Raw genomic sequence first — 27,477 nt, 5'->3', positions numbered from 1 at the left:
GCATACTGAAATACTAGCAGTTCTTGCATGCATTATATTATCTCTTACCTCCAAGCTTTGTACCTTTGTTCCCTCTGCCCAGAATGTCTTCTATCCCTCTTTTCCTGTTAACTCCTTTCTCTCTTTCAGGTCTCAGCTTGACTGTGACCTGGCTCTCCAGTTCTGGGTACTTCACACCCGTGTGTAGGGGGCATTTGCTGGTTAGCTCCCCAATTCTATTTCCCTTCTTCTCTCTCTCTCTTTTTTTTTTCTTTTTTCGAGATGAAGTTTCGCTCTTGTCACCCAGGCTGGAGTGCAATGGCATGATGTCAGCTCACTGCGACCTCCGCCTCCCGGGTTTAAGTGATTTTCCTGCCTCAGCCTCCAGAGTAGCTGAGATTAAAGATGACTGCCACTATGCCCAGCTAATTTGTGTATTTTTAGCAGGGACAGGGTTTCACCATGTTGGCCAGGCTGGTCTCAAACTCCTGACCTCAGGTGATCTGCCCACCTCGGCCTCCCAAAGTGCTGGGATTACAGGCATGAGCCACCTCGCCTGGGCTTACTTCCCTTCTTCTCTTGAGGGCAGTTCTTGGAGTCTCATTTGGGAAATTCACTCCACCCCCTCATTGGTACGACTGATTTTCCTGCCGAAGCTCCAGGCAGGGCTCTGATTGTTTAAGCCAATCAACATCTCCCATTCTGCCTGTCACGGTGATCAGTTCAGGGACAGAGGTATACTCACAACTACTCAAATGAGGAAAAACTACAGATTTTGAGAGTTAGTTACCCAAAGAGTCATCTTGTTGGGATGTAGATATTTGGACTGGCTATGGGCAATCCAGAATTTAACAGAGGAGGGGTTTAAGGAGTGACAGTCTGCTGGTAGGAGAATGAGCCACATCATTAAAATGGATATTTTGGGCCAGGTGCGATGGCTTACACCTGTAATCCCAGCACTTTAGGAGGCCAAGATGGGAGGATCACTGAGCCCACCAGTTTGAGAACATCCTGGGCAACAAAGTGAGACACCCATCTCTACAAAAAAAAAAAAAAAAAAAAAAAAAAAATTAAATTAGCCGGGCATGGTGTCATGTACCCATAGTCCCAGCTACTTGGGAAGCTGAGGCTGAGGATCACTTGAGCCTGTGGGGGCTTGAGGATGCAGTGAGCCATGATCACAACACTGCAACCTGGGTGGCAAAGCAAAAATCTGTCTCAAAAAAAAAAAAATAAATAAAATGTTAAAAGGCCAGGCATGGTGGCTCACACCTATAATCCTAGCACTTTGGGGCGCCAAGCTGGAAGGGTCACTTGAGCTCAAAAGTTTGAGACCAGCCTGTGCAACATAGTGAGACCCCCATCTCAAAAAAAAAAAAAAAAAAAAGAAAAAGAAAAAAGGATATTTTGGCCCTGTATTTATTCATTGTTTACTCTCAACTTTTTCAGACCCTTGGGCAAGGAAGAAGGGTGCTACTTATTCATGGAAGACTTCTTCAAGCCCTAACACACACACACACACACACACACACACACACACACACACGCACACAGTTTTGGGGTCAGGCTAATATACTTACTGGATTATACTGTTTTTTTTTGAAATGGGGTCTTGCTTAGTTGCTTGGGCTAGAGTGCAGTGGCATGATATGGTTGCTCACTGCAGTCTTAAAATTCCTGGGTTCAAGTGATCTTCCTGACTCAGCCTTCCAAGAATGTATTGTATTCTTTTTGCATTTTTTTTTGAAGACAGGGTTTTGCTCTGGCACCCAGGCTGGAGTGCAGTGACATGAACACAGCTCATTGCAGCCTTGACCTCCTGGGCTCAAATGATCTTCCCACCTCAGCCTCCCAAGTAGCTGGGACCACAGGTATGTGCCACCACACCTGGCTATTTCTTTTCATTTTTAGTAAAGACAGTGTCACTATATTGTGTAGGCTGGTCTCAAACTCTTGGGCTCAAGTGACCCTTTCACCTCGGCTTCTCAAAGTGTTGGGATTATAGGCATGAGCCACTAAGCCTGGCCTGTATTCTTTTTTTTTCTTATTTTCTGAATGATAAGAGTCTTTTTTTTTTTTTTTGAAATGGAGTCTCGCTCTGTCACCCAGGCTGGAGTGCAATGGTACAATCTCAGTTCACTGTAACCTCTGCCTCCCGGGTTCAAGTAATTCTCCTGTCTCAGCCTCCAGAGTAGCTGGGACTACAGGTGCCTGCCACCACACCCAGCTAATTTTTGTATTTTTAGTAGAGATGGGGTTTCACCATATTGAGCAGGCTGGTCTTGAACTCCTGACCTCAGGTGATCCACCCGCCTCAGCCTCCCAAAGTGCTGGGATTATAGGCGTGAGCCACTGCGCCTGGCCATAGTGTCTTTTTTTAATTTAAATTTTATTTTAACTAGAGACAGGGTCTTGCTGAGTTGCCCAGGCTGGTCTCTAACACCTTGACTCAAGCAATCCTCCTGACTCGGCCTCCCAAAGTGCTGGGATTACAGGTGTGAGCCACTGCACTCAGCCATGGCCTATATTCGTGAAAATTACTAAGAGTGTATATTTTAATGTTCTTATTACAGAAACAAATGATAAGTATGTGAAGTGATGGGTATGTTAATTAGCTTGATTTTGCCATCTCACAATGTATACAGGTATCAAAATATCACATTGTACACCATTAAAAAAGTAAACTTCCTTTCCTACCAAATTAGACTTTCACATGCATCGTGGTAACTTTTCATAAATACATCTATTGATTGTGGATTTTCTATTTTGTTACTGATCTATTTCTCTATTTCCGTTTGACTTTATAATATGTTCTGGTAAGGCAAATCCCCTTTGCTGTTCTTTTTAAATAATTTTCTTAGTATTTTCAGTCATTTATTCTTTTCAGGGATCTTTATAAAATTCTATTAAAAACATTGTTGGGATTCTAATTGGAACTAATCATACACACACACACACACAGACACACACATTTTTAGGAAACTGACTTTTTTTTTTGAGACAGGGTCTCACTCTGGTGCCTAGATTGGAGTGCAGTGGCGTGATCACAACTCAACCTCCCAGGCTGAAGTGATCATCTCACCTCAGCCTCTTGAGTTGCTGGGACTACAGGTGCACGCCACCACACCCAGCTAATTTTTATACTTTTCGTAGAGGTGAGGTTTCACCATGTTGCCCAGGCTAGTCTTGAACTCCTGGACTCAACCAATCTGCCTGCCTCAGCCTTCCAAGGTGCTGGGATTACAGGCATGAGGCACCATGCCTGGCCAAAATTGACATTTTTTAAGTTAGTAGGTTTTCTCCAAGAAAATGGCATAGCTTTCTATTACCCAGATATTGTTTTATATCTTCTAATACATTTTCTTCCTTTAGGTTTCAGTGTCTTTGTATGAAACAGATCTCTAAATGTGTTATAATTGTGGCTGCCTAAGTGTAATACTTTCCCCATTTCCTTTGCTAGTGCTTGCTGGTAGAATAGAGAAAGGTTATGAATTTTAAAATGTTTATCTTGTATCTAGCCACCTAACTAAAGACTAGAAGGTCACTTGGTGAGATTATTTAAGGGGTGGCAGTTGAGTGTGTTGAAAACTGTGAGACACTGTCTTGCCCTAGAGCCTGAGTAGGTCAGGAAAGGAAGCAGACCAAGGAAAAGCAGAAGAATTAACTGTGTGTGGGGGGCATTGTGTTAGTAGAAGTCAGTTCCATTGTGAGGAGCTGTGAGTAACAGTGACCTAAAAACGGTAGATTAAACAGAATGACATTTCTTTCTTTCTTTCTCATATAAAAGAAAGCCTATTGTAGGCAATCCAGGTTCTACAGTTCTGCGGGACCCAGACTGCTTCTAGCTTTCCATTCTGCCATCTGTCAGGTGTGACCCTTATCCTTATGGTCCAGGATGAATTCCAGCCATCATATCCATGTTCCAAGAAGAATGGAAGAGAGGAAGATGAGATGAAGGGTACATTCCGGGTGTATTTTAAAGAAATGTCCTAAAAGCTGCCACATAATAATTTTACTCACATGCTACTGACCAGAGCTGAGTGATGTGGCCATGTTTTGCTCTAAGGGATGCTGGGAAATATTTTTATTCCAAATCAAGATCCTAAGGTGGTGGTAATAGACATATTAGGGTTGGTAGTCAGCAGCCTCTGTGCAGGCACATTTGTGGGGTGGTAGAGGCATGTGATTTTCTTCTGTAGCTCTTCTTAGCTACCAGTACAGAAAGGAGAAGGCAAACAGGACATGGTGCAGGAGGTTGGGGGGCAGCAGAGTATCAGTACCAGGCATGGAGGGTGTGGATGAGAGAATAGTTTAAGCTATGTTGGAAAGGAGAGAATGCTGTTTGGGGGATGATAGGCTGGGAGAAGGAGGAGGGATAAAGGGACTAGTGATCTCAGAGGGATTAAAAACCAGATAGTGTGAGTATGGCAGTGGGTGATGGATAGGGAAGGGAGATGAGGGTCACTCAATATGAGAAGGGTAAGGCATGGCCTGGGAGGGTCCTCTCACTACACACTGGACTGCAGGAATATGGCAGGAGACACAAAATACAGGGAAGCTGGTGTAGCCAGATGGTGTGATCCCCAAGGTAGTTCCCTGGGGGAGGAGAGTAATGGTCTAGAGGAGCACAGGAATGTGAGAACACTGACCCTACCTGTGGGCACAATGTACTGACCCAGGTAGATACACAGGTGTAGCAGAATAAAAAACCATCACTGAAAACAGCTGATAGTCACACCTGTGACTCGGGATGACCTGGCCTTAGGGAGGCCAAGATGAGGAGATAACATTCTGTGAGAAGATGAAGGACGAAGGGGATTGATTTGCCACAGAATGAGGATCCAGTGTGCACAGAGGAAAGCCTTGCAGGGAAAGGGAAAGGGAGCAGCTGGTGTTTGGGAGAGGACACAGAACAGTGTGGTTATGAGAATGTGAGAAAGAACAAATGAGAAGGCTTATATTTTGGACACTGACTGAAGACTACAAAATGTAATGTCTGGGCTGGGCACAGTGGCTCATGCCTGTAATCCCAGAACTTTGGGAGGCCGAGGTGGGAGGATCTCTTGAGACGAGAAGTTCGAGACCAGCCTGGGCAACATGGTGAAACCCTGTCTACAGAAAATTTAAAAATCAGCTGGGCACGGTGGTGCGTGCCTGTAGTCTCAGCTACTTGGGAGGCTGGGGCAGGAGGATTGCTTGAGCCCAGAAGTTCAAGGTTTCAGTGAGCTATGATTGTGCTACTAGACCCCAGCCTGGGTGACATAGAAAGATGGTCTCAAAAAAAAAAAAAAAAAAAAAAAGGTAAAAGATAAAAGAAAGAGAAAAAGAAAGTAACAAGTAACATCTGGATATGAGGGGTCTATACAGATCTCTAGGTTCAAGTTGTCTTAGAGAAGACCCAAGCTGTGGCCCCAGAGCAACAGACAGGTTGAGGTAGGGCTGTTGCCTTGTGGGCCAACTCAGGGATGGGCTCTCAGTGGTAAGCAGCCACACTAGGGATTTACAAAGGTCTGAATGTATAGCAGTTGCAGGCCATAAAGAGATGCTTTCCTTCCTTAGAACCTTCATTGCCTTGCTCCTAAGGTATCCAGGATGAAGACAGCCTCGAAACAACTACTACTCACTCTGTCAGTTGCTGGAGACAACTCCGGCTGCTCAACAATGCCAAGAATCATGCTCTTCTAATATCCATTTTGATTTGAAATCTTTCATGTTTGAGATGTACTTTTCTCTGTTGACAATGGGCTGGGTTTGGCCTACTCATTAGGTGTGGAACTCCCAGCTTGTGGTAAAACCTGATTGGAAAACAATATAAACACATTTCCTGGTAAATGTATAAATATATATAGATGTTGGTTGTTCCCCTCCCCACCACCAGCACACACTGAAGAAGAAGTAATTTGAAGCAATTCAGACATGCTCAGCATCTGGCCCTCATAAAAGGCCTGGGGTGAGTCATGACTGTGCACCAATAGATAGGGCTTGTCTTCCTTGTGGAGAGGACTGTATTTACCTCCCATTCTGCCCATGGCCCTTTCTATTGCTTTATGCTGATAAGTCTGATTTGTGAGCAAAGAGACTGGTAAAATAAGAATATGGGGACAGGGAGCAAGGAGAAAAGGAAGAGGACCCAGACCGCTACGTATTCAAGGCAAAATCAGCAGTTTTGGGGAGAACAAACTGTTTTGGCTTTGAGGAGCCAGATAAAAAGCAGAAAGAGCCTTGGTTTGTGAGTTAGGGGATGGCACCCTTCTTCTAGCTGTAGGCCACTCAACCTATTGGCACCTGTTTGCGCATTTGACAAGTGGGACCAATAATGGTTGCCCTATCCAGCTGAGAGGAAAGGAAAACTCTTGTTTAAAAGCACCGTTAGGTGCCAGTTGTGGAGTGAGCTCCTTAAACATGCCATCTCATGTAATACTGAAGATAACTCCCAGGATGTCATGAAACCATTCTTTGGCTGAAGGAACTGAGAATTGAGAGGCTATGCTACTTGTCCAAGGGCACAAAGCCTGTCAGGACTCAAACCCATGTCTGTCTGTCTCCAAATTCTGTGTAGTTCCTATTCATACTGACATTGATGTTAAAGGATACATTAGGATCTCCCACTGGGAAGGGGAAAATCACAAGGTAGCACCCCAGTTCCAAGGCCTGGGGCATCCCTGTGTCCTTGGCCCCCACAGAAGACTGAGCCCAGCCCAACTCTGTTTCCTTAGAGCACTGGTCGCTACTGTGGGAGCAGGCAGGTTGTTAATCTGATAAACCGCTTCCTGCCAAGGTGGGAGGGGGAGCTAAAGGGTTGCTGTATTGCCATCCCAGTGGCAGGTGGAAGACTCCAGTGACTTTGCTCACAGAAGCACTCTAGGCCTTCAAACTGAAAGGATGAGGGCTTTGGGGTCAGTCAACCTTGGGTGGGAGTCCTGGCTCTGCTTCTTGCTAGCAGTGTGACCTTAACTCATCTTACCTTCAGTTTGTTCATCAGTAAAATGCAGATAAGAATGCTCCCCATAAAAGGTGAATGTTGTGAATATTAAATGAACTAATGTGGGAAATGTGCCTACCACCATAATGTACAACTGAGTAAAAGCCAGCTGTTACTCCATGGAGGTGGTGAGCAGACCTCCAGAGGAGCTGCATAGGCATTGAGCAGTTTTTGTGTCCCATCCCTAAGTCCACATCATGGGCAATCATTTGTTCAGTGAATGCATTCTAAACACTCACTATGTCAGCTGCTGGGGACAAGCAGGTATGAGATAGCATCATCCTTGCCTTTGTAGAGCTCACAGTTGAGCTGGAACCACATGGCAGGGAAGTATCTGTTATAGTCACAGAGGTGACAGGGCCTGGAAATGTAAGCTTGACCACCTAAATAGGGTCTCTTAGAGAGTCTCGCATTTTAAAATCCAAGCCTCCTCTCCAGGTGTAACAGGGGCCCTGTCATGGAATTGTGGGACACACACCTTCCTTGGTGGAGGCAGGAAAGGCTGGGCTGCCAGCCTGCTGGGCGAGGGGTGGGGTGGGGGCAAGGAAGAGGAGGAGGAGGAGGAGGAGCTGCTGCTGCTGCTTTGGGGGTGGGTGGTTGGACAGGCAGCCCTGGAGGTGCTTCCCATCTGGTGTTGGCAAAAACTCACCACCTTTGGCAGAGACAAACTGATGCCTCCATAGCTCAGAGTTTATGGGATACTTTACTTGTTAACTGAGGCATTTATAGACTGTTAGGTGTTGCCATATCTGCCAGGGATGGTAAATGTGACAAGGACCTGTTCCAGTTCCAAGCCCACTGACTCACCAGTCACCTTGACATTGAGCAGGTCAGTGATCACACTGAACCTCTCCTGGGAGGTAATAAAGTGAATGTCTGGGTCCAGGAATAAAACTTGGAGAAAGGGCTCTATGCCAGTCAGCTTGATAGGAAGCCTATGATACACCTCTCTGGGGATTAAGTAGAGGGTAGGTACAAGGTTCTCTCATCTGGGCTTTCCAGATCTACTACATCCAGGTTCTTCCCATCTCACCCTATCCTATCATCTTGCTCAGCAACCAATACCCACACCAAGCTAGCAGGCAGGTTCTCAAGATCCCTCAAACACATGGAAGCTCATTCCTACCTCATTGATGTTGTTTAAGATCAGATCCCTACTGTTTCACTTTTCTTCAGCTATAGTTAGCTCATCTCTCAAGCCCAGCTCTCATTCTGCCTCCCCCAGAAAGCATTCCTTAACTTCCACAGCACACACTGACCTTTCTTCTCTGGATCACCCCATTTTAGTAATGATTCATTAATGGACTCCTTGATTAATTCAGTCAATACATGGCAAGCCTTACCTGTTCTATATGAAAAAATGCTTCCAAAATGTATCCACTTCTCTCCATCCTCACTGCTTCCACCCTAGACACCTCTTGCTTGGATTATTAAAAACCCTTGTAGCTGGTCTCTCTACCCTCACTTTGCCTGTCTCCAACCCCTGCATACTCCATGCACTATCCAGCGGTCTTTTATGAAGGTAAATTAGCTCCTGTCACTCCCCTGCTTACAGTCATCTAGTAGCCTCCCAAAGTCCTCACCACAGCCCACAAGTCTCTGCTAATCTAGCACTTGGCTGTATTCCCAGCCTCTTCTCATTCTATCATTCCTCTTGCTCATTCTGCTTCAGGTACCTCAGCTTTCTCTCAGTTCTTCCAAAAGGTCAGACCATTACTATTGCCTTAGGGCTTTTGCACGTACGGACCTTCTACCTAGAATGGTCTCAGCTCCTCAATGTTTGCCTTCTCCTCATCACTCTGCTCTCTGCTCTCAAATGTCACCTCATCAGAAGGTTTTCCTTGAGCATCCATCTAAAGTAGCTCTTGCCCTCTTCAAGTCACATCTTATATCATTATACTATTTCCTTTTATGTCTTAGTCTGTTTTGTGTTGCTATAACAGAACAAGACAGACTATGATTTATAAAAAAAAAAAAAAGAAATTTATTTCTCACCATTCTGGAGGCTGGGAAATCCAATATCAAGGTGCTGGCATCTGATGAGGGCCTTCATGCTATATTATTCCATGGTGGAAGGGAGAAGGGCAAACCAGTGTTTGAGACAGAGAGAAAAAAGGGGCCAAGCTCCCATGATAACCTCTTCTGTGATAATGGCATTAATCCATTCATGAAGGCAGAGCCCTCATAATGCCATCATTTCTTAAAGGTCTCACCTCTCAGTGCCGACATAATGGCAATTAAGTTTCAACATGAATTTTGGTTTTGCTTGGTTTTTTGTTTTTTTTTTTTTGACAGAGTCTTGCTCTGTCACTCAGACTGGCGTGCAGTGGCTCAATCTTGGCTTACTACGACCTCCACCTCTGGGTTCAAGTGATTCTCCTGCCTCAGCCTCCTGAGTGGCTGGGACTACAGGCGTGTGCCATCATGCCCAACTAATTTTGTATTTTTAGTAGAGATGGGGGTTTCACCATGGTGGCCAGGCTGGTCTCAAACAACTGAGCTCAAGTGATGCCCCCACCTTGGCCTCTCACAGTGCCGGGATTACAGGTATAAGCCACTGCACTGGGGCTCAACATGAGTTTTCAAAGGGACATTCAACCATAGAACTTTATATCAATAATATTTTTTGAACTTGTAGTTCCTTGTATTGTGTGCTTTTCACCACTAGAGAGGAAGCACCTCCAGACAGAAACAATGTCTTTTCACTGCTATATCCTCAGAGTTTAGAATAGTGCTTAACATATGAACAAAATCAATAAATATTGACTAATCATTTGTTAAATGGTTATTAAATGCCTTCTATGTGTGGAGCCCTGAAAATCAGTAATTACTACAACTGATTAGAGATACAAATGCCTATCCTGGAACATGGTTTCTCAAAGGTTGTCCACAAAACTCTGGTGGTCTGTCAAGGAGTTTGCAACTGGTTTGATAGTTTCAGAGTAAAGACCAGTGAAACAGTTTTGTTCATATACACTTAACTGTTTAAAATATAAGATTAAGGACTAGGTGCAGTGGCTCACGCCTGTAATCCCAGCACTTTGGGAGGCTGAGGCAGTGGATCACCTGAGGTCAGAAGTTTGAGACCAGCCTGGCCAACATGGTGAAACCCCGTCTCTACTAAAAATACAAAAATTAGCCGAGTGTGTTGGTGCACACCTGTAGTCCCAGCTACTCAGGAGGCTAAGGCAGGAGAATTGCTTGAACCCAGGAGGCACAGTTGCAGTGAGCTGAGATCATGCCACTGCACTCCAGCCTGGGCAACAGAGCAAGACTCTGTCTCAATAAATAAATAAATAAATAAATAAATTAAATAAAAATATAAGATTAAGATTTTCTGGCTGGGTGCAGTGGCTCACGCCTGTAATCCCAGCACTTTGGGAGGCCTAGGCAGGCAGATCACTTGAGATCAGGAGTACAAGACCAGCCTGGCCAACATGGTAAAACCTTGTCTCTACTAAACTAGAAAAATTAGCCAGGGATGGTGGTGCATGCCTGTAGTCCCAGGTACTCGGGAGGCTGAGGCAGGAGAATTGCTTGAACCCAGGAGGTGGAGGTTACAGTGAGCTGAGATTATGCCACTGTACTCCAGCCTGGTTGACAGAGCAAGATTCTGTCTCATTAAAAGAAGATAAAGAGAAAAAGATTACAACTATCATAGAACTTTTATTATTTTATTAATAATTGTTTCATGATATTTACTGCAAGGACTGTATTGGCTAGTTCATCATAGCTAATTTCAGTTATCAATTATAGTTTATTTTGAATATGCTTCACATTATGAGTGTTAAAATATTAGTCATAAAAATCTATTTTTTTGAGAGAGGGTCTCTATCTGTCACCCAGGTGAGTATGCAGTGATATGATCATGGCTCACTGTAGCCTCAACTTCCCAGGCTCAAGTAATCCTCCCACCTCAGTGTCCTGAATAGCTGGGGCCACAGGCATGAGCCACCATGCCTGGCTAATTTTTTTTTTTTTTTTTTTGAGACAGAGTCTTGCTCTTGTGGCCCAGGCTGGAGTGCAATGGCGCAATCTCCACTAACTGCAACCTCCGCCTCCTGGGTTCAAGCAATTCTCCTGCCCCAGCCTCCCAAGTAGCTGGGATTACAGGCGCCTGCCACTACGCCTGGCTAATTTTTTGTATTTTTAGTAGAGACGGGATTTCGCCATGTTGGTCAGACTGGTCTCAAACTCCTGACCGCAGGTGATCCACCTGCCTTGGCCTCCCTAAGTGCTGGGATTACAGGCGTGAGCTACTGCACCCAGCTGGCTGGCTAATTAAAAATTTTTTTGTGTGTGTGGAGATGGGCTCTTGCTATGTTGCCTAGGCTGGTCTCAAACTCCTGGACTCAAGTGATCCTCCTGCCTCAGCCTCCGAAAGTGCTGGGATTACAAGTGTGAGCCACTGCACCCAGACAAAGTCTACATTTTTGTTGTTACTATTGTGTTGCATTATTTCTCATGATTCAAAAGTAGTTCATCAAAGAGTAAAATTAATGATGAAGAATAATGTTGTCAATAGTGCAATAGAGAATAATGTTGTAATGTAAATACTTAATAGGGTTACACTATGAATATACACCATGAATCTTTATGAGCTAGGACAACATAATCAGCAGGAGTGTTGATTTTGCACAGTAGCTGAAAAAGAGGAGTTCAAATAGGAAATACAGTGCTGAATATCTGAAAATTGGACTTTATTGGGTTATGAATGGTCCGTAAGGATATTGTTTCTTGTGACGCTTTGTCCGATAGTGGCAAACGTCATCAAAGTTAAAAAAAACGTGGTTACTTCTCTGGTAAATCAATGGACATTTTCCAGAGTATGTGAGGATATGGATTAATTTGTTAATAAAGGTAGAGCAGAGACCAAAATTACAGAGGTATTAATTAAAGTTGTATTTAGAGCAAAAACATATACAAGTCATACTACTGTAAGGGTGCTTGAATATCAGCTTAAGTTAAACTAATGACAAGCATAGGGCTTGGAGAGAAGGCAGAACACACCTGGCATAGTTCTTTTATCAAAAGATCCTGTTGAAAGTAAGTGAAGAAAACAACTGCATGTGGAACTGACTTATGGCTCAAGGCAATCCTTATCAAGATGACCACAGACTCCTTGGCAAAAAGTTGAAAACAATTTTTTTTTTTTTAATGAGACGGAGTTTTGCTCTTGTTACCCAGGCTGGAGTACAATGGTGCGACCTCGGCTTACTGCAACCTCTGCCTCCCAGGTACAAGCGATTCTCGTCTCAGCCTCCCAAGTAGCTCGGATTACAAGCATGCACCACCATGCCTGGCTAATTTTTGGTATTTAGTAGAGATGGGGTTTCACCATGTAAGTCAGGCTGGTTGCGAACTTCTGATCTCAGGTGATCCACCTGCCTTGGCCTCCCAAAGTGCTGGGATTACAGGTGTGTGCCACCGCTCCTGGTGAAAATGATCCTGTTCCTCTGTTTTGGAATAATTACTAATTTGAAACTATTATGTCTTATGTTTATAATTTTAAAAATTGAAGTAGGCTGGGTGCAGTGGCTCATGTCTGTAATCTCAGCATTTTGGGAGGCTGAGGTTAGGGGATCCCTTGAGCCCAGGAGTTCAAGACCAGCCTGGGCAAAAAAGTGAGACCCTATCTCTACAAGAAATACAAAAAATTAGCCAGGCCTGGTGGTGCACACCTGTAGTACCAGCTACTCAGTAGGCTGAACTGGGAGGATGGCTTGAGCCCTGGGAAGTTGAGGCTGCAGTGAGCTGTGATTGCATCATTGCATTCCAATTTGGTGACAGAGTAAGACCCTGTCTCAAAAAAAAAAAAAAAAGAAGTAGATTTCCATTTATATGTGGTAGATTTAACACGTATGTTTGCTCCATACTACCTCCCAAAATTTGTTGGTAATTTTTTTTTTTTTGAGATGGAATCTCATTCTGTCACCCAGGCTGGAGTGCAGTGGGGTGATTTTGACTTATTATAACCTCTGCCTCCTGGGTTCAAGCAATTGTGCCTCAGCCTCCTGAATAGCTGGGACCACAGACACATGCCACCAGGCCCAGCTAATTTTTGTATTTTTAGTAGAGTTGAGGTTTTGCCATGTTGGCCAGGCTGGTCTTGAATTCCTGACCTCAAGTGATCCACCCACCTCAGCCTGCCAAAGTAAATAAGTTTTTAAAAAGCATAAATGACTTTTGTCTTTAATCCATGATGAAGTATTAGGGACAATATTTATCCTGTCAATGTAAACAAGAAGAAACTGGGCAAGATGTATGAAACAGCTGTTTTCTGATATTGAATTAGAGGTAGCACAGGATTGTGATTCTTGAGAAAGGAGAAACAAATCAAGTGAGCTCTATTATCATCTAGGTTTTTACCTGGAGGCACATTTCAGACCATGGAGCAAGGAGAGAGATCCTAAGCAGAGCAAAATCCTCTCACTGAGTTGAAGAGAGAGACTGAGAGAGAGAGAGAGGCAGAGAGAGAGAGAGACAGAGATATTGGAATAGTTCAGGGAGGGTGAGGCAGCTGAAAGTTGGGAAGAAATTCAGATAAGGGGGTGTTATGCAGAAGTGCTCCAGAAATCTGCACTGGGGTCTCATTAAAATTTTTTTTTTTTTTTTTTTTTTTGAGATGGAGTCTCACTCTGTCACCCAGACTGATGTGCAGTGGTGTCATCTCAGCTCACTGCAATCTCTGCCCCCCAGGTTCAAGCAATTCTCCTGCCTCAGCCTCCCAAGTAGCTGGGATTACAGGTGCCCACCACCATGCCTAGACAATTTTTGTATTTTTAGCAGAGATGGCATTTCACTATGCTGGCCAGGCTGGTCTAGAACTCCTGACCTTGTGATCTGCCCACCTCAGCCCCACAAAGTGCTAGGATTAGAGTTGTGAGCCACCATGCTCGACCTTGTTAAGCATTTTCTGAATGTTAAGAAATAATACTGGCTGGGCACGGTGGCTCATGCCTGTAATCCCAGCACTTTGGGAGGCTGAGGTAGGTGACTCACTGGATCCCAGGAGTTCAAGACCAGCCTGGGCAACATAGCAAGACCCCATCTCTCCAAAAACTACAAAAAATAACTCAGAGATGGTGGCACACACCTGTAGTCCCAGCTACTTGGGAGGCTGAAGTGGGAGGATCACCTGAACCCAGGAGGCAGATGTTGCAGTAAGCCAAGATCATGCCACTGCACTCTACCCTGGGCAACAGGGTAAAATCCTGTCTCAAAAAAAGAAAAAGAAAAAAAATAATACTAAGACATGCTGGTGAAAAATTTTCTAAATTTGATGAGAATGCTAATGCAAAAATTCAAGAAACTCAATGAACCCCACGCAGGATAAACCTACACACATACAAACTCACACCAAAGCATATAATCAATTTGCTGAAAAACAACTGATAAAGAGAAAAATTTTAAAAGCAGCCACAGGAAGAAAAGATACAATATATACAGAGAAACCAAGATAAGAATTACTGCACACTCATTGTCTAAAGCTATGCAAGCCAGAAGACAATGGAATGGTATCTTTGAAGTGCCAAAAGGATAAAAAAAAAAAAAAAAAAAAAAAGGACAATTTGAAAACAAGTGAAAATATCCTTCAAAAATGAAGGCAAAATAAAGTCTTTTTTTTCTTTTTCTTTTTTTAGACAGAATCTGTTGCCCAGGCTGGAGTGCAATGGCATGATCTTGGCTCACTGCAACCTCTGCCTCCCAGGTTCAAGCAATTATCCTGCCTTAGCCTCCCGAGTAGCTGGGATCACAGGCACCCACCACCATGCCTGGCTAATTTTTGTATTTTTAGTAGAGATGGGATTTCACCACGTTGGCCAGACTGGTCTTGAACTCAACCTCAAGTGATCCACCCATCTTGGCCCCCCAAAGTGCTGGGATTACAGGCATGAGCTACCACACCTGGCTCTTTTCTTTTGAGACTGATCAAGAGAAAAGAAGACGTGAATTACCAGTATCTGGGAAAAGAGATAACACTGCCAGATGCGGTGGTGCATGCCTATAGTCCCAGCTATCCAGGAGGCTGAGGTGGGAGCACTGCTTAGCCCAGGAGTTCTTGGCTGTAATATGCATGCCAGTCAGGTGTCTGCACTATGTTTGGCATCAGTATAGTGACCTCCTGGGAGCGTGGGACCACCAGGTTGCCTAAGGAGGGGTGAACTATCCCAGGCTGGAAATGAAGCAGGTAAAAACTCCTGTGCTAGTTAGCAGTGGGATTGTGCCTGTGAAAAGTCACTGCACTCCAACCTGGGCAACACAGTGAGACCCCGTCTCTTAAAAAAAAAAAAAAAGAGAAAACACTACTAAGATTCTACATTAATTAAGGGGATAGTAGGAGGATATTATGAATGACTATGCAAATACATTTGAAAACATAGATGAAATGGAAGAATTCATTGGAAGAAACATGTTTCCAACAATGACTCAAGAAAAAAATATTCCTAAATATACATATTTTAATGAAAATATTTAAAGTCATAATTACAATTTGTCTCATAAGGGGAATTCACAGGCCAAGATGATGTCACTGGTGAATTGTATCAAACATCTAAGGAAGAAATAATAGAATCCTTCATCCATGCAGAAATTTCAGAAAATATAATTGGGCAGTACACTTTCCAACTCATTTTATTAGGCCAGTATTACTTTAATTTCAAAACCAGACAAAGACATTACAGGAAAAATTACAAACCAATATCCTTCAAACATAGGCAAAATCCTGAACAGACTAAACATAAATAACAGCAATTTACAAAGAGGAAAATCCATCATGATCAGTGGGTCTTATCCCAGGAATGCAAGGTTAATTTAACATTTAAAATACCAATGAGTATAATTATACAACCTTAGCAGAAATAAGGAGGAAAAAACACTTGGATCATCTCTATAGATGCATTAGAAGCCTTTGGCAAAATTCAACACTCATTTATGATTTAAAATGACAAAAACCTTTTAGCAAACTATGAATACCAGAGAACATCTTCAACCTGAGAAAGGGTCTCTAGGAAAACTTAGAGCTGACATTGTACTTAATGGCGAAAGACTGAGTACTTTCCCTCTAAAATTAAGAACAAGGGGAGGATGTGTGCTTTCACCACTTATATCCAATATTGTTCTGAAGGTCCTAACCAGGGCAGTAAGGCAAGATATTTAGGTTGGCAAAGAACAAGTACAATAATCTTTATTTGCTGATGACATGATCGTGTATATAGAAAGTCCTAAGAATTCTACAAAAAAGGTACTAGAACTAAGTAGTAGGGAAAGTATTGTCTTTCTAAAAATGGTCCTTATTCCATAGATATTTTTACCTTTATTGCCAACATGAGTAGCTGGCTTTCTTGGGGTGTTACTTTCCACAAAAAAGTCAAGGTGTTAATCACAAGGAGAGCAAAGTATGCGTGTTTGCTGGTTTTATTGAATTGATCTTTACAGAAGTGAGTTAGAAAGGTCTTCAGTAATAGCTTTCTCTCTGATATGGTCTGGTTCTGTGTCCCCACACAAATCTCATCTTGAATTGTAATCCGAATTGTGATCCCCACGTGTTGGGGGAGGGACCTCGTGGGAGGTGACTGGATCATGGGGGTGGTTCTCCCATGCTGTTCTCGTGATAGTGAGTTCTCATGAGACCTGTTGGCTTTATAGGGACTTTGCCCCACTTTGCTCTGCACTTCTCCTTCCTGCCGCCCTTTGAAGAAGGTGCCTTTCTTTCCTTTGCCTCCTGCTATGATTGTAAGTTTCCTGAGGCTTTCCCAGCCATGTGGAACTGTGAGTCAATTAAAACTCTTTCCTTTATAAATTACCCAGTCTGGGGTATTTCCTTATAGCAATGTAAGAACAGACTAATACACTCTCCCATTTGGTAAATTTTCCTTCTCTGCCCTAGAGGATTTCCCAGAGAAACTCCTAAAGCAACAGAGTTCTTTTTCCAAACGCTGAGCTAAAGGGCTGCTTGGTGGGTTCACGGTCTCTCAAACTAAAACTAAGTGTGAAGGCTCCAAACAAAAAAAATTCTGGACCTTAAAACCAACTTGTGGCTGGCCACAGTGGTAAGCTCAGCACTTTGGGAGGCAAAGGTGAGAGGACTGCTTGAGGCAAGGAGTAACATAGTGCTTGAGACCTGGGTAACTGAGTGAGACCCTGTCTCTACAAAATATAAAATTAAAAAAAAAATTAGCTGGGTATGGTGGTGCGGGCCTGTAGTCCCAGATACTCTGGAGGTTGAGGTGGGAGGATTGCTTGAGGCCAGGAGTTTGAGGCTATAGTGAGCTATGACTGCCACCATGCTCCAGCCTGGGTGACAGTGAGACCCTGTCTCAAAAAACGCCACAAAACAAAACCAAGGTGTACTCTGACGCCAACCAGGATCCCCTCCGCAAACTCAGCTCTCCCTCTGGCGGTGACCCTTGTTCTTCAAAGGAAGCCGGGGTGAAGGGGAGGGAATCTGTTTAGCTCACTCACACAGGGTGGCCTCCCTAATCCCAAGTGGGTTTTGATTGAGTCCTGTTTTAGCTCCCTCTCTCCAGAGCTCACTGGACTTTTTGTTGCTTAGATTAGCCATAGACAAGGAGTTTGAGACCTGGGTTTTGGCAACTGCTGTGCTAAAACTGGCTGATCTTGTGGAAGATAAGCCTTATTGAGTCTTAGTTTGTGCTTTTTTTAAAGTGAGAGATTTAGACAGACTAGTGATTTTCAAACTCTTTTTCCTAGTAGCAAGACTCTTTGTACGAAGAAAATCTTACCTGGATGCCCAACCCAGACAAGAGAGGTTACAGCCATTCTGGTTGACTTTGAAGGTGGACTGTCTTTTCTCCCATTGTGGCCATAGTGAAAGTGACTCTGTCTAAAATTTGGTGTCTTTATTTTTTTCCCCCAAAGATGGATAATGTGTTAATGGGACGATGTGAGAAGGATAAGAGGTAAGGATTTGGGAGTGAGCAAGGTGACAGATCATAGGCTATGAAAAAATGAAGATGGGTATTACAGAAGATATTACTAAATTGCTTCTCTGAAAAGTCTTATAAATTAATGACATGAAATTACATTAAATTATATGTGTGTCAACTTCCAAAACATTACAGTACCTGAAGTGGACACTGCCTTGGCTGTATGACCCCAGTAAGGTAGGGGTCAGGTGGGCATCCAGGGGACTGGCTTTTCCTGCTCATCTAAATGATAAGTTTTCACTGTTGTTAAAACTTCATTTTATTGCTATCTTATTTCTGTCACAAGTCCTTATGAGCTTGGTTGGGTGAAGGGTCACCCAGAAAATAACCAGCTTCCACTTTCTTTAATTATGCAAACTAGAGCTAGGTGACTGAGAACTTGCTTTTGGTCTGTAAGACATAGGGAGTTTTGCAGGCCCCAAGGGAGTTCAGAATTTCCTGAACATGTTGCAGGGCGGCTGGATGGCTTTCTTCTGAAGTCATGCAATATTGTCCTTCACTTTGGTTATGACTACAGAGGTGCTGGGAAGCAAAATGAAAACTATCACCTTGAAGCAGGCTTTTCTTCATAGGCCCCAGAGGTGAGGCCAGCTCATTTAAAGGGAATGGCTGTGCTGCTGCTTTCATCTAAAGGTATTTTGATCCAATTCCACCTCCCAGCTCCTTTACTGGTAATGTTTTCCAAAACACAGTATTTTTGCTGAGGGAAGGACAGGCAAAGGCCTGAAAATTTAGAGAGTAGAAAACTAGCTGGCTTTTTACAAAATGACATTTTACAAAAGTTCATATTTTGCTAGTTTAATTTGGAAAAGGACACATGAATTCTCACAGAAAATGAGCTTTATTGGGGAACAATACATTTCATCAAGGCATTTCTTCATCAGGAATCACACAGGCAGCCCCACACAGTCACTGCCCCATACCTTATCCTCCAGCTTGTGCTGCACAGGAGAGGAGTGGCTGGGATTCCTGACTAGGGCTTTGATGAGAGTGCATGCACACTGGAGCATGCTTCTTGGCCTGGATGGCGAAGTCCGAGGAGCCAGTCCCAACTCAGACTCTGGCCTCTCTAGGTACATTTCAGATGAAAGTCACCCCTGCTCCTTGCCCCACCCTCAGTCCAACAAAAATGGGCTTCTAGAAATGCTTACTTTTCTTTTTCTATGAAGGGCTTATAATGTGAGGCTACTAGAGATTTTCAAAGTTCAGAATAGTACCACTTACCTTGGGCTAGGTTAATTTTTTAGAGATTTGATCTTGTCCCCTAATGAGTAGGAAGATCAGCTGGTTTTTGGACATGACTATAAGCAGAAGATGCTAAATAATACCTTAAAAAGACTCCACTGGCCAGGTGCGGTGGTTCACTCCTGTAAACATTTTTTAATTTTTGTGGGTACATAGTAGATGTATATTATTTATGGGTTACATGAAATATTTTGGTACAGGCATGCAATGTATAATAATCACATCAGGGTAAATAGGGTTTCCATCACCTCAAGCACTTACCCTTTGTGTTACAAACAATCCACTTACACTCTTCAGTTATTTAGCAATTTTATTTATTTATTTTTTGAGACAGTCTCACTCCATTGCCTATGCTGGAGTGCAGTGCCACAATCGTGGCTCACTGAAGCCGTGACTGCCCAGGCTCAAGTGATCCTCACCCTCCTGAGTAGCTGGGACTATAGGTGTGTGCCACCATGCCTGGCTAATTGTTTACTTTTTGGTAGAGAGGGGGTCTCCCTATGTTGTCCAGGCTGGTCTCAAACTCCTGGGCTCAAGTGATCCTCCCACCTCAGTCTCCCAAAGTGCTGGCATTACAGGCATGAGCCACCATGCCCGGCCAGGGAGCTCTTTCAGATTGGCTCCTGTGTCTGTCTGACATGCTTCTATCCTTTTGTTTTTGAGCACCTGCTTACTTTCTGGTACTACAAGATGCTCCAGGCTTATCTTGCATTTTCTTGGCTCTAGCCTTAGAACCTAGCCATTTTCCCAAGAAGCCTGGGTTCTTTTTTATTGGAAAATATTTAGAAACCAAAATCCAGCAAAGTACTTTGAACTGAATTCTGCTTCAATCCTCCCAAAGTAACATAAACTTGGCAGGAGTGTGTGGGAGGCAGATGCAGCACCCACCCAAAGCAGCTGGCCCTGTGGTGACTTGGTGGCAGTTGTCCACTTGGATCCTTCGTTTCTATACTGAGCTACTGGCTCCTCACCTAAGGTCTCTAGAGCTGTAGGGCATGGGAAATAACTGAAGAGGTATCTCTGGGCACAGAGAGGGAAGAAGTGGAGATACAGCAGCTTCCCTCATTTTTTAATTTTTAATTTTTGAGACAGTGTCTTGCTCTGTCACCCAGGCTGGAGTGCAGTGGTGTAATGTTGGCTCCCTACAACCTCTGCCTCCTGGGCTCAAGAGATCCTCTCCCCTCTGACTCCTGAGTAGCTGGGACTACAGGCATATGCCACCATGCCTGGCTAACTTTTTATTTTTGGTGGAGACAGGGTTTTGCTATGTTGCCCAGGTTGGTCTCAAACTCCTGGACTCAAGCAATCAGCCCATCTTGGCCTCCCAAAGTATTGGGATTACAGGTGTGAGTCCCTGTGCCTGGCCAGCTTCTCTTTCTCTTTACCCTGGTGGGTGTCACTAGGTCAGAGAGAGAGAGGCCCTGTCATCATCTTTGATTTTTAATAGCTTTATTAGGGTATAATTTATACACATAAACTTTACCTGTTTTAAGTGCACAAATCAATTATTTTTAAAGTTTATAAAGTTGTGCAAAAATGGCCGGGCGTGGTGGCTCATGCCTGTAATCCCAGTACTTTGGGAGGCCAAGGTACGCGGATCACCTGAGGTCGGGAGTTTGAGACCAGCCTGACCAACCTGGAGAAAACCTGTCTCTACTAAAAATACAAAGCCAGGCATAGTGGCGCATGCCTGTAATCCCAGCTACTCAGGAGGTTGAGGCAGGAGAAATGCTTGAACTCAGGAGGCGGAGGTTGTGGTGAGCCGAGATCGTGCCATTGCACTCCAGCCTGGGCAACAAGAGGGAAACTCCATCACACATACACACACACACACACACAAAGTTATGCAAAAATTACAGCTTAGTTTTGGAACATTTTGTCACCCCAAAAAGATCCCTTGTGCCCATCTGCAGGCAATCCATGTTTTCACATCAGACCCATGCAACTGCTAATTTAGTATATGCCTTTTCTGGACTGTAAAGGGAAACGTACCATATGTGGGATATTGCATCAGAGTTCTTTCGCTAAGCATACCGTTTTTGAGATGCATCCATATTGTAGCATATATCACTACTCCATTGTATAAATATGTCATTTAAAGAAATCCACCAGTAAAAAAAAAAAGAAAAAGAAAAAGAAATAAGCTGGGTATGTTGGTGCCTGCCTGCAGTCCCAGTTACTGAGGAGGTTGAGGCAGGATTGTTTGAGCCCAGAAGTTTGACTTCACAGTAAGCAACATAGTGAGGCCTCATCTCTTAAAAAAAAAAAAAAAAAAAAAAAAAAAAATTCCAGTAGTTCATGGTCATTTGGTTTCTACTTTTTGAATAATATGAATGACAATGCTATGAACATTTGCCTACAAGTGTTGATGTGAACACATTTCCACTTCTCTTCTCATGGAATAGCTGGATCATATGGTAAACTTATGTTTATCTTTTTAAGAAACTGCCAAACTGTTTTCCAAAGTGGCTGCACCATTTTACATTCCCGCCAGCAATGCATTAGGGCTCCAGTTTCTCCACATCATCACCAACAATTATCTTTGTCTGTCTTTTTTATTATAGTCATTTTAGTGGGTCCAAAATGGTATCTCATTTTGGTTTTAACTTGTATTTTCCTAGTGACTAGTGATAGTACACAGCTCTTCATATGCTAAGCAATTTGTATATCTTCTTTGCTGAAATATCTACTCAAACATTTTGTCCATTTTTGTCTGCCTTATTTTTGAGTTTTAAGAATTCTTTACACAGTCTAGATGCAAGTCCTCTATCAGATACTTTTTATGATTTGAAAATATTTTCTCCCAGTCTGTGATTTTTCAATTATTTTTTTCTTTTCTTTTCTTTTTTTTTTAAAAAAACAGGGTCTCACTCTGTCATCCAGGTTGGAGTGCAGTGGTGTGATCTCGGCTCACTGCATGCAACTTCTGCCTCCCAGGGTCAAGAGATCCTCCCACCTCAGCCTTCTGAGTAGCCAGGACTACAGGAGCACGCCATCATGCCTAGTTAATTTTTGTATTTTTTGTGGAGATGGCATTTTGCTCTGTTGTACAAGCTGGTCTCAAACTCCTGAGTTCAAGTGGTCCACCCTCCTTGGCCTCCCAAAGTGCAGGGGTTTCAGATGTGAACCACCTCCCCAGGCCAATTAATTTTCTTAATAGTGTTCTTTGAAACAAAATTTTACATTTTAATGAAGTCCAATTTATTAATATTTTCTTTTATGAATTGTGCTTAGTGTCTTAAGAATTCTTCCTAAACCAAGGTCATCTAGGTTTTCTCCCATGTTTTCTTCTACATGTTTTATAGTTTTAGCTCTCACATGTAGGTCTGTGATCAATTCTGAGTTTATTTTTGCATATGGTAGGAAGTAAGAATCTACATTAATTTATTTTGCATTTGATATCCAAATATCCTAGCACCATCTGTTGAAAAGACCATCTTTTCTACATAATTTCATTGGGATTTTTGTCAAAACTCAACTGATCATAAATGTGAAGGTTTATTCCTGGACTCTGTTCCACTGATCTGTACTTTATATCAGTACCACACTGTCTTGATTAATGTAGCTTTGTAGTAAGTTCTGGATCAGAATTATTTCTTCATTTTCAGAATTATTTTGGCTATTCTGAATCCTTTGTGTTTTCATACAGATTTTAAGATTGGCTTGTCAATTTTTCAAAAAAGCCTGCTGTGATTTTGATAAGGATTGCATTGTAGATTAATTTGGAGAGAACTGCTATCAACATTTGATCTTCCAATTCATGAACATGGATTGTATCTACATTTCTTGATACCTTCTTTAATCTCTCTGAAGTTTTCTTTTTTTGGGACAGGGTCTTGCTCTGTTGCTCAGGGTGGAGTACACTGGCATAGTCACAGCTCACTGCAGCCTCAACCTCCCAAGCTCAGGTAATCCTCCCAATTTAGCCTCTCAAGTAGCTGGGACTACAGGTGTGCAGCATCATGCCTGGTTAATGTTTTTAAAATTTATTATTATTTTTTATTATACTTTTTAAGTTCTGGGTTACATGTGCAGAACATGCAGTTTTGTTACATAGGTATACATGTACCATGGTGGTTTGCTGCACCCATCAACCTGTCATCTACATTAGGTATTTCTCCTAATGTTATCCCTCCCCTAGCCCCCCACCCCACACAGGCCCTGGTGTGTGATGTTCCCTTCCCTGTGTCCATGTGTTCTCATTGTTCAGCTCCCACTTATGAGCGAGAACATGTGTTGTTTGGTTTTCTAATCTTGTGATCGTTTGATGAGAATGATGGTTTCCAGCTTCATCCATGTCCCTGCAAAGGACATGAACTCATCCTTTTTATGGCTGCATAGTATTCCATGGTGTATATGTACCACCTTTTCTTAATCCAATCTATCACTGATGGGCATTTGGGTTGGTTCCAAGTCTTTGCTATTGTGAACAGTGCCACAATAAACATACGTGTGCATGAGTCTTTATTGTAGAATGATTTATAATCCTTTGGTTATATGCCCAGTAATGGGATTGCTGGATCAAATGGCATTTCCAGTTCTAGATCCTTGAGGAATTGCCACACTGACTTCCACAATGGTTGAACTAATTTACACTCCCACCAACAGTGTAAAAGCATTCCCATTTTTCTACAACCTCTCCAGCATCTATTGTTTCCTGATTTTTAATGATGGCCATTATAACTGGTGTGTGTATCTCATTGTGGTTTTGATTTTCATTTCTCTAATGACTAGTGATGATGAGCATTTTTTCATGTCTGTTGGCTGCATAAATGTCTTCTTTTGAGAAGTGTCTGTTCATATCCTTTGCCCATTTTTGGATGGGGTTGTTTGCTTTTTTCTTGTGAATTTGTTTAAATTCTATGTAGCTTCTGGAGATTAGCCCTTTGTCAGATGGATAGATTGCACAAATTTTCTCCCATTCTGTAGGTTGGCTGTTCGCTCTGATGATAGTTTATTTTGCTGTGCAGAAGCTCTTTAGTTTAATTAGGACCCATTTGTCAATTTCAGCTTTTGTTGCCATTGCTTTTGGTGTTTTAGACATGAAGTCTTTGCCCATGCCTATGTCTTGAATGGTATTGCCCAGGTTTTCTTCTAGGATTTTTATGGTCCTAGGTCTTAAGTTTAAGTCTTTGTTCCATCTTGAGTTGATTTCTGTATAAGGTGTAAGGAAAGGGTCAAGTTTGTTTTCTGCATATGGCTAGCCAGTTTTCCCAACATCATTTATTAAATAGGGAATCTTTTCCCCATTCCTTGTGTGTGTCAGGCTTGTCAAAGATCAGATGGTGGTAGATGTGTGGTTATTTCTGAGGCCTCCATTCTGTTCCATTCATCTATATATCTGTTTTTGTACCAGTGCCATGCTGTTTTGGTTACTGTAGGCTTGTAGTAAAGTTTGAAGTCAGGTAGCGTGATGCCTCCAGCTTTGTTCTTCTTGCCCAGGATTGTCTTGGCTATGCAGTCTCTTTTTTGGTCCCATATGAACTTTAGTTTTTTCCAATTCGTGAAGAAAGTTAGTGGTAGCTTGATGGGGATAGCATTTGATCTATAAATTAGTTTGGGCAGTAAGGCCATTGTCACAATATTGATTCTTCCTATCCATAAGCATGGAATGTTTTTCCATTTGTTTGTGTCCTCTCTTATTTCCTTGAGCAGTGGTTTGTAGCTCTCCTTGAAGAGGTCCTTCACATCCCTTGTAAGTTGGACTCCTAGGTATTTTATTCTCTTAGTAGCAATTGTGAATGGGAGTTCACTCATGATTTGGCTGTTTATCTATTATTGGTGTATAGGAATACTTGTGATTTTTGCACATTGATTTTTGTATCCTAAGACTTTGCTGAATGAAGTTGCTTATCAGCTTAAGGAGATTTTGGGCTAAGACAATGGGGTTTTTTAAATATACAATCATGTAATCTGCAAACAGAGACAATTTGACTTCCTCTCTTCCTATCTGAATACCCTTTATTGCTTTCTCTTGCCTGACTTCCCTGGCCAGAACTTCCAAAACTATGTTGAATAGGAGTGGTGAGAGAGGGCATCCTTGTCTTGTGCTGGTTTTCAAAGGAAATGCTTCCAATTTTTGCCCATTCAGTATGCTCTTGGCTGTGGGTTTGTCATAAGTAGCCCTTATTATGTTGAGATATGTTCCATCAATACCTAGTTTACTGAAGGTTTTTAGCATGAAAGGCTGTTGAATTTTCTTGAAGGCCTTTTTTGTTTCTATTGAGATAATCATGTGGTTTTTGTTGCTGGTTCTGTTTATGTGATGGACTATGTTTATTGATTTGCGTATGTTGAACCAGCCTTGCATCCCAGCGAGGAAGCCAACTTGATCGTGGTGGATAAGCTTTTTGATGTGCTGTTGGATTTGGTTTGCCAGTATTTTATTGAGGATTTTCTCATTGATGTTCATCAGGGATATTGTCCTAAAATTCTTTTTGTTGTGTCTCTGCCAGCATCGGGATGATGCTGGCCTCATAAAAAGAGTTAGGGAGGATTCCCTCTTTTTCTATTGACTGGAATAGTTTCAGAAGGAATGATACCAGCTTGTCTTTGTACCTCTGGTAGAATTCGGCTGTGAATTCGTCTGGTCCTGGACTTTTTTTGGTTGGTAGGCTATTAATTATTGGCTCAATTTCAGAACCTGTTATTGGTTAATTCAGAGATTCAACTTCTTCCTGGTTTAGTCTTGGGAGGGTGTATGTGTCCAGGAATTTATCCATTTCTTGTAGATTTTCTAGTTTATTTGTGTAGAGGTGTTTATAGTACTCTCCGATGGTAGTTTGTATTTCTGTGGGATTGGTGGTGATATTCCCTTTATCATTTTTTATTGCCTCTATTTGATTCTTCTCTCTCTTCTTCATTAGCCTTGCTAATGGTCTATCATTTTTGCTGATCTTTTCAGACAAACAGCTCCTGGATTCACTGATTTTTTGAAGGGTGTTTTGAGTCTCCGTCTCCTTTAGTTCTGCTCTGATCTTAGTTATTTCTTGCCTTCTGCTAGCTTTTGAATGTGTTTGGTCTTGCTTCTCTAGTTCTTTTAATTGTGATGTTACGGTGTTGATTTTAGATCTCTCCAGCTTTCACTTGTGGGCATTTAGTGCTATAATTTTCCCTCTACATATTGCTTTAAATATGTCCCAGATATTCTGGTACATTGTATTTTTGTTTTCATTGGTTTCAAAAAACATCTTTATTTCTGCCTTCATTTCGTTATTTACCCAGCCGTCATTCAGGAGCAGGTTGTTCGGTTTCCATGTAGTTGTGTGGTTTTGAGTGAGATTCTTAATCCTGAGTTCTAATTTGATTGCACTGTGGTCTGAGAGACAGTTTTTTTGTGATTTCTGTTCTTTTACATTTGCTGAGGAGTGCTTTACTTCCAGTTATGTGGTCAATTTTGGAATAAGTGTGATGTGGCACTGAGAAGAATGTATATTCTGTTGATTTGGGGTAGAGAGTTCTGTAGATGTCTATTAGGTCCGCTTGGTCCACAGCTGAGTTCAAGTCCTGGATATCTTTGTTAATTTTCTGTCTCGTTGATCTAATATTGACAATGGAGTGTTAAAGTCCCCCATTAATATCGTGTGGGAATCTAAGTCTCTTTGTAGGTGTCTAAGAACCTGCTTTATGAATCTGGGTGCTCCTGTATTGGGTGCATATATATTTAGGATAGTTAGCTCTTCTTGTTGAATTGATCCCTTTACCATTATGTAACGGCTTTTTTTGTCTCTTTTGATCTTTGTTGGTTTAAACTCTGTTTTATCAGAGACTAGGATTGCAACCCCTGCTTTTTTTTTTGCTTTCCATTTGCTTGGTAGATCTTCCTACATCCTTTGAGCCTATGTGTGTCTTTGCACGTAAGATGAGTCTCCTGAATATAGCACACCGATGGGTCTTGACTCTTTATCCAATTTGCCAGTCTGTGTCTTTTAATTGGGGCGTTTATCCCATTTACATTTAAGGTTAATATTGTTATGTGTGAATTTGATCCTGTCATTATGATGCTAGCTGGTTATTTCATCCGTTAATTGATGCAGCTTCTTCCTAGCATTGATGATCTTTACAATTTGGCATGTTTTTACAGTGGCTGGTACTGGTTGCTCCTTTCCATGTTTAGTGCTTCCTTCAGGAGCTCTTGTAAGGCAGGCCTGGTGGTGACAAAATCTCTCAGCATTTGCTTGTCTGTAAAGGATTTTATTTCTCCCTCACTTATGAAGCCTAGTTTGGCTGGATATGAAATTCTGGGTTGAAAATTCTTTTCTTTAAGAATGTTGAATATTGGCCCCCATTCTCTTCTGACTTGTAGGGTTTCTGCCGAGAGGT

The 27,477-nt window shown here is 42.4% G+C and overlaps 1 protein-coding gene across 2 annotated transcripts in view; it reads right to left on the bottom strand.

Moving 5' to 3' along the window:
• The window catches only part of RPAP2 (RNA polymerase II associated protein 2), a 140,227-nt gene that overhangs the window by 21,880 nt on the left and 90,870 nt on the right, over positions 1 to 27,477 (bottom strand). For both annotated transcript variants that reach the window (XM_021944113.2, XM_021944133.2), the window contains one exon: positions 5,604 to 5,774. In XM_021944113.2, the coding sequence (XP_021799805.1) occupies positions 5,651 to 5,774 (124 nt within the window). In that variant the 3' untranslated portion in view covers positions 5,604 to 5,650. The remainder of the gene's footprint in view (positions 1 to 5,603; positions 5,775 to 27,477) is intronic.

Source organism: Papio anubis, chromosome 1, assembly GCF_008728515.1.
Source record: "Papio anubis isolate 15944 chromosome 1, Panubis1.0, whole genome shotgun sequence".
In the NCBI taxonomy this organism is placed as follows: Eukaryota; Metazoa; Chordata; class Mammalia; order Primates; family Cercopithecidae; genus Papio; species Papio anubis.
This window is presented reverse-complemented; position numbering and strand designations above follow the sequence as displayed.